At 40.9% G+C, this 6,727-nt stretch overlaps 1 protein-coding gene across 1 annotated transcript; it reads left to right on the top strand.

Annotated features, from left to right (window-relative positions):
* The first annotated feature begins 572 nt into the window (after positions 1-572).
* On the top strand, positions 573-2,544 carry sumo3b (small ubiquitin like modifier 3b). The gene is made up of 4 exons (XM_015966640.3): positions 573-729; positions 1,261-1,389; positions 1,477-1,548; positions 2,303-2,544. The coding sequence occupies exons 1-4, from the start codon at positions 709-711 to the stop codon at positions 2,363-2,365; spliced, it is 285 nt and encodes a 94-aa protein (XP_015822126.1). The 5' UTR covers positions 573-708; the 3' UTR covers positions 2,366-2,544.
* The last annotated feature ends 4,183 nt before the right edge of the window (positions 2,545-6,727 follow it).

Raw genomic sequence — 6,727 nt, forward strand, 5'->3', positions numbered from 1 at the left:
TTTTATGTATACACATGTTCCAGGTCATCAGCTCATGTTGTAGCATTTTAATCGTAAAATAAATCATCAAACGCCTGCAAATTACTAGATTTCATGCATTATTGGTCTTGTCTGTCTTCACCTGTGACCCATCAGTGGTTTGGGGCCAACCTTCAAGAAAATAAAATGTATTTTTTAACATCACAACACATTATTTATTTCATTTTATCAAGTTAAAAACGAATTCATAATAAAATTGGCACAATTATCCTGCATTACTTAGATCTTCCACAAGGCGGCAGAAAACTTATATAAATCAATTGAGAAGTTTGAGGAATGTACTAATCTTGTTAAAGAAATGTGCAGCAAATATGATTAATTTGGCGTTCAATCATTAAAATATTAATACATTATGTATTTAGATAATTGATTTAATGTAAAACCATGATCAAATCAATTTTACCTGTGTGGCTTAGAGGAAAAAAGGCTTTCTTTGTGTGTGCCAACTTCATTGACCTATCTCGCGGGAGTGCGCAAAACTTCATACGCGTTCACGTGTCCGCGACCCCGTGAAATCGTGGACCACGTGACCTTCTCGGTCGAATTACAGTTTTAAATTTCAGTGCGCGCCCCTGTTCCAAACGAGAGAGCCGGAGGAGCTGATAACAACCCGCCTCAGCGCCGCCAACATCACCAGACTCCACGCTAGAAACCGGAGAAAGTAGCAGAATGTCTGAAGAAAAGCCGAAGGTCAGTACCGAGCTTCTACCGCGGAGCGTCCCGCTCGGGTTCGCCATTACCAGCTGGTTATAAGTTAACGTTAGCACATTGCGCTAAGCTGGCCCTGCTTCCAGGCTGTTTGAGCGGGCAGACGGAGAAAACAAAGGTTTGCGAACATTCTGGCTTTATGCGCACATTTTGACGCGTTTTTTGCTTCTGTTAAATTGTAAATCACTTTTTGTTGCACCCAGGGGCACGGATATGGCGAACTACATTTGCCAAATTATGCTAGGAGAGGTTTTAAGTGTAAATAAAATGATTTGTTTTTCCTCACCATTTGCGCCATTGTGGCTTTATGCGCCAGTTTGACTAGCATGCTATGCTAACGGCTAGCTAGAACCGAAAACGGCGTGCAATGGTTTCAGTTGGAGCCTCTCCAGCGTCTGTGTGGTCCTGTAAATGCGCGTTATTTGGGTTATTTGTTGCGGATAAAGTGTTTTTGTTTTTTTTGTTTTTATTCAATGGACACCCGTCGGCGTGTCGCCTCTGCTTTTGTTGCAGGAAGGAGTGAAGACGGAGAACGACCACATCAACCTGAAGGTGGCCGGTCAGGATGGATCCGTGGTTCAGTTCAAAATCAAAAGGCACACTCCGCTCAGCAAACTCATGAAGGCGTACTGCGAAAGACAGGCACGTCTCCTCATCAGCACGAAAATAAACCTTTGCTTTTGTTTACATGTTTATCCTGGAGTCTAATTACGTTTCTGGCGTTTGCAGGGACTGTCGATTCGTCAGATAAGGTTTAGGTTTGACGGACAGCCGATAAATGAAACAGACACACCTGCACAGGTAACCATTTCCCTCGTGATCAATACAGTAATAACTCCTGAACACAACAGCAGACATGTATTTCTTTTTCAGCTGCTTAATTTCACAGGGAATCTGTTTTCATCATTGTTGTGTTCACAAATTATCTTTACCCCTAATGGGTCATATCAGAACTCAGACTAGCATAAGCCTAACTGCAGTTTGGCCATGGACACTTGGTGATAGCTAATCTTACCTGCATATCATTATTGCCTGATCTCCATTCCATAAGCTATGGTATAGATCTGTTCATCCTTTTTAAATTTTAGTGCTTATTTTTATGTTTAATGCATCACAAGAATGTAATAATATCTTAAGAGGATTAGGACCAAAAAATTCTGTCTTCAGAATCAACTTTATTGTCACTGTAATCTTAAGAATTCAGATTTTTTATTTGAGATTTTTTTTTTCTTTAAAAAAATCAACGGCCCTAGTCTGGTTTCATATAAAATATACTTTGCACCACAAAATAATAAAGCAGACATTAGACTGTGAGGTAGGGTGAAAAGACTAAAACATGTCATAATGTCAAGCATGGTAGTGGAAGGGTGATAATTGTAGTCTGTTTACCTTTAACGTCAGTCTCTGATGTGGTGAGGTATTTCTAAAACTTATTTGAGCTACATTGTTGTATTTTGCCAATAGGTTGACATGTTAAACTTGTATTAAACTGTGTGTGTGTGTGAGAGAGTGAGAGAGAGACATGACCACTGACATGTGAATGTTTTTGTTTTAGCTGGAGATGGAAGATGAGGACACTATTGATGTATTTCAGCAACAAACTGGAGGAGTCTATTAAAGCAGCATTTGGACTGTTGGTACATCATCACCGTTTCATGTAGAATTTGTTTATTTTCCTCCGCTGGCTTCACGTTGGGCTGTTGGTGGTTGAAATTATTTGTCCCTCATGAGAATCCTGTCCCTGAAATGCAGGGTAACCCATTTTAAACACGCATAAATTTATTCTTTTTAAACTGATCAAGACCAGAACTCTTTGTTTTTTTTTTTTGTTTGTTTGTTTGATTTTTTGTTTGTTTGGTTAGAACAGTAAAAAAAACATTCAAATTCCAGATGGCCTAAAGTATTTTAATGTATGTACTTGTTGAGATTGTATGTGGAACGCTCCTCCACTGTCTTCAGTGGTCTTCTGTCCTATTATGGGAAAGAGAGGTGACTTTTTCTTTACTCATTAAAGGGTTATTTACTAAATATGTTCATTTAAATTGACCACAAGCAGAAAAAAGGTCTTGTAAGAAAAGATCAACTATCTGCTCTAAAGAAATCAGATTTGATCAGTTATACAGTAAGGTTGCTGGACCAAAAGGCTCAAGAGTTCTCGGGTGTTTACGTACACAACTCCTTAACTTGTGGATGTAAAGTTTACCGCAAGTTGGCTACATAACCCTTTTTCAGGCCCCAGAAGATATTTAGCGTTTTATTGGTTTACCACCATCTTACTTGAGGTCAATTATTCCACTTCCTGTATACATACCAAGTCATACATACTGTGCTGCCAATTTTAAAAGGTTTGTAAAAAAAAAAATAAAAAAAAGTTTATCAAAACTTTATCTACATCTCTTTTTGTTAGCTGCTTGTGTGTTGGTAGAATTTAGTTTTATCAGAATGTCCACTGGTGTTTTAACAAAAGAAATGTAATGGTTCCGAATTTCCAGTGACATTGAATTTCTTTTCTTTTTTATTTGTACATTATTTGTTGTCTTTATTCTGTATACAATAAATATAGTTTGATATGTTTTGAATTGCGCTTTGGTTTTCATTTATGAGTTGTATCCAGCATCCATGTCCTGAAAAGTCTTTCTATAGACGAGATGAGCAGCAGTCCTTCTGGGCAGAGTAGGGTTTTGTCAAATAAAAAGATATAAAAATAAGTTCTGACCATAAGTGTCTAATTGGACATCTGATGTTAACTAATTGCTTCCAAATGCATAAATGTAATTTCCTGTGAAGGGTGGTTAGACTTTTTGGCAGCTGCCCACTAGAGAGTGACAAAGTGCTGTTTTCATTTGCTTCCTATCCCTGTTTGCTTCAGTCCATGAACTCTTCAGTCCTGATATTAAAACACAAGGCCACACTTGTTGCTCCATTTAAGCCTCATGAGGGCTGAAACTTCTATTTGAGCAAACATGATTTCACAGATGTTACTGAACAGCAGCCAAGTGAATGTGGGGTTGCTCACACAGAGGCCTGATTGTGTTGTTTTTATTTTTGGCACCTTCTTTTGAATTTTACATTTCCTCGTGGGGGTATCAGAAATCAGTCACATTTCAGGAACACAGCTGCACGGTGCCCCTGCCGCTGAATCTCCTGCTGGTGTCTGATGTGCTCTTCCTTGCAACAATTTACAGTGCGGAGATGTGAATGACTGATTCCAGTGCAGTTCCAGGCAAAACTGTGACACTATGAGACATGTTTGAGTAATAGAACAATTTAACAGAACATTCACAAACAAGATTCAGATCAGCATGTGAACTTTTTGTTTGCTTTATGAGCATCACGGACTTGTAATTCAACAAACACTCATTTGTTTGACTGCAGTCACAAAAGCGACACTGATTGTTATTGTTAAGTTAGTGGGGTTTGTGTCATGTGCGTGGTCTGCTGTGACAGCGGACACAGAATGGCCTATTAATCAAGATAATAGATTATTGAAGGCAGTCCAAAAGGGGGCATATGGTAAACTAATTTTCTGTAGCCTTTTGTGCTGCCATGTTGTTTTCTACTGTCCCTATAAACATTCAAAACTTCAAAAAACGTTTCTGTCAGTGTTTGCTTTCAGAAATGATGTACCTAAAATGAGCCATTTCAAAGGGTCTCAGTTTGTGATGTCACAAACAAGGGGATTAGACTAGAACCACCTCTCACATGCAAGAAAGATGTGGTACTGGAGGTGCAGTGGCTCTAGTCTCAGCCCCTCCAGGATGTCGGAGCATCTCAGCTAATAGGGAGTCTAAGTCACGCCCATCTACTTCTAGACCATGGGTCCCCAGAAGAACAAAAAAATGAATGCAAGTCAATGAGGCAAAAAATGCAATTTTCTAATTCTGCTTGTTGTGTGCCATGGATTTCACATATGATGTCCGTGAATTTTAAATATGCATTTTGATACCAAGAACTCACTTATTTACGAACGGGGGGAAACATTATTTTAGGTTTTGTGTGAAATTAAGTGCAGGACTACAAATTCACATCACGTCATCAAACCAGACACGGAGAAAAACAAAGGGAAACTGGCTGTAAGTTTGGCCAACTTCAAATCCTTCCTTCAGGAGGAAAAAAAACACTAGTAAATCTGGCCATGTGGTAAGTAGCAGCTTTGCTAGAGGAGAAGATTCTGTGTTGACGTCATGCGACGTCCCGATATCTAATTTGTAGTCATGCTAATTACAAACTTTTACAAGCTGATAAATCTCGAAGTAGTGAAATCTCAAAGTACGTGACTGGCGTGGTCGAAACACCCATAATTAGTTTTCAATTAAATTTCAGTACAACATATGTGTGATCCAGGGTCTAAGGCAAAACGGATTACAAAATAATTCTTTTAGCATTCATTTTTTCGTGCTTATGGGGAGCCATGAGCCGACCGGAAAGGGACTTATGCTTGGTTTATGCTTGGTTTATGTGCGAGAGGTTCGCACGGCTCCGCGCGGCAAAATTGCGTCATTTTAACAACCACGCCCCTCCACCACGCCTCCGCACGGCCCAAACTTTCCACATCGCGCACCTAGGAAATTTTGGTTTATGCTTGATGCATTCACTTTCCGTGCGGTGATGCGGCTCGCAGATGGAACACGCTTCACAACCCGCAGCGTTTATGGTTTGTGCGGCTCGTCTCTGCGGTGAGCCAATATTCTCCCAAACTCCCAAACCACGCGGACGGACGGACGCAGAAGAACATGGTGGACTGGCAAGAACTTGTATGGCAGCGGTTCGTAAATACAGATATTTGTATGAGTCCGCTCTCAGAGATCACCGTGATCAACATGTTGTTAATAATTCTTGGAGAGAAATAGCTCGCACTGTCGGAAAAGACGAGGACGCTGTTAAAAAATGCGGGAATGCCATGTTGTAAACAACAGTAATTTCTACTTCTACTATGGTGTAGTGTTGGATGCATGCCGTAGAGCTCCATGCTGCCCCATTCAGCTTGTGAGAATATCGACTGCAGAGACGAGCCGCATGAACCATAAACGCTGCGAGTTGTGAAGCGTGTTCCATCCGCGAGCCGCATCACCAAGCGGAAAGTGAATGCGTCAAGCATAAACCAAGCTTCAGGGTTGAAGAAGAAGAAAAGATCCTTTCTATAGCGCCCCTCAAGATAAAAATCACGAGGCGCTTCACAAAAAAAAAGTAAAAATATAAAAAATAATTTAGAAAATGTTTAAAAATATGTTTAAAATGAGCAAAAAATAGACAATTGTGATTAAAAAAATGTTAAGAAAGAGAGAGAGTGAATCCTGAGGAAGGTGGAATAGGTGGGGAGAGCAGAATAAAGACAGAGTGGTGAAGAAGGTCTTACAAATGCCACTTTGAACAAGTGAGTCTTCAGCTGCTTTTTAAAGGAGTCACTGAGTCCACTGATCTCAGGCTCAGGGGGAGAGAGTTCCAGAGTCTGGGAGCCACAGCAGCAAATTATCTGTCACCTTTGGTCTTTTGCCTGGTGCGACCAGTAGGCTTTGATCACTGGACCTCAGGGACCTGCTGGAGGTGTGGGGACTAAGAAGATCTCCAATGTAAGATGGTGCTTGTGTCACAGAGTGGTGATGTTGCACTAATTTTATATTGCATGTTTTACTTGTTTTTATTCTGATGTGCATGTTTTTATTTGGTGTGGTTTTAGTTGTGGTGCAACATTTTGTGTTCATTCTGTGACTAATCACCCCAATCACCTTCACCTGCGGCAGAGTGTTGCCTGGACTGCTAATTAATGGACAGACGCAGGCAGGACAGGTGATTTAGAGGGAGGAACACGATGGGAATGAAAAAAAAAACTGAGAGAGTCAGGATGGCAGACGGGATGAGCTAGGGGCAGAGACGCACCCCGGGTCGGCTTCCTGAGGACCACATGTGCCTGGACCCCCCCGCCGGAACAGAGGAGCACCCGGAGTACGGTCCCGGATGAGGGACGGCGGCCGAGTGTGGA

This window comes from Nothobranchius furzeri, chromosome 14 (genome assembly GCF_043380555.1).
Source record: "Nothobranchius furzeri strain GRZ-AD chromosome 14, NfurGRZ-RIMD1, whole genome shotgun sequence".
NCBI classification, from domain to species: Eukaryota; Metazoa; Chordata; class Actinopteri; order Cyprinodontiformes; family Nothobranchiidae; genus Nothobranchius; species Nothobranchius furzeri.

Excerpts from the sequence above, each read along its gene's own strand:
- sumo3b (XM_015966640.3), top strand. The coding sequence starts at position 709 with ATGTCTGAAGAAAAGCCGAAG. Across the intron at positions 1,390-1,476 it reads AGGCGTACTGCGAAAGACAG|GGACTGTCGATTCGTCAGAT; the intron begins GCACGTCTCCTC and ends TGGCGTTTGCAG. Across the intron at positions 1,549-2,302 it reads AAACAGACACACCTGCACAG|CTGGAGATGGAAGATGAGGA; the intron begins GTAACCATTTCC and ends TTTTTGTTTTAG.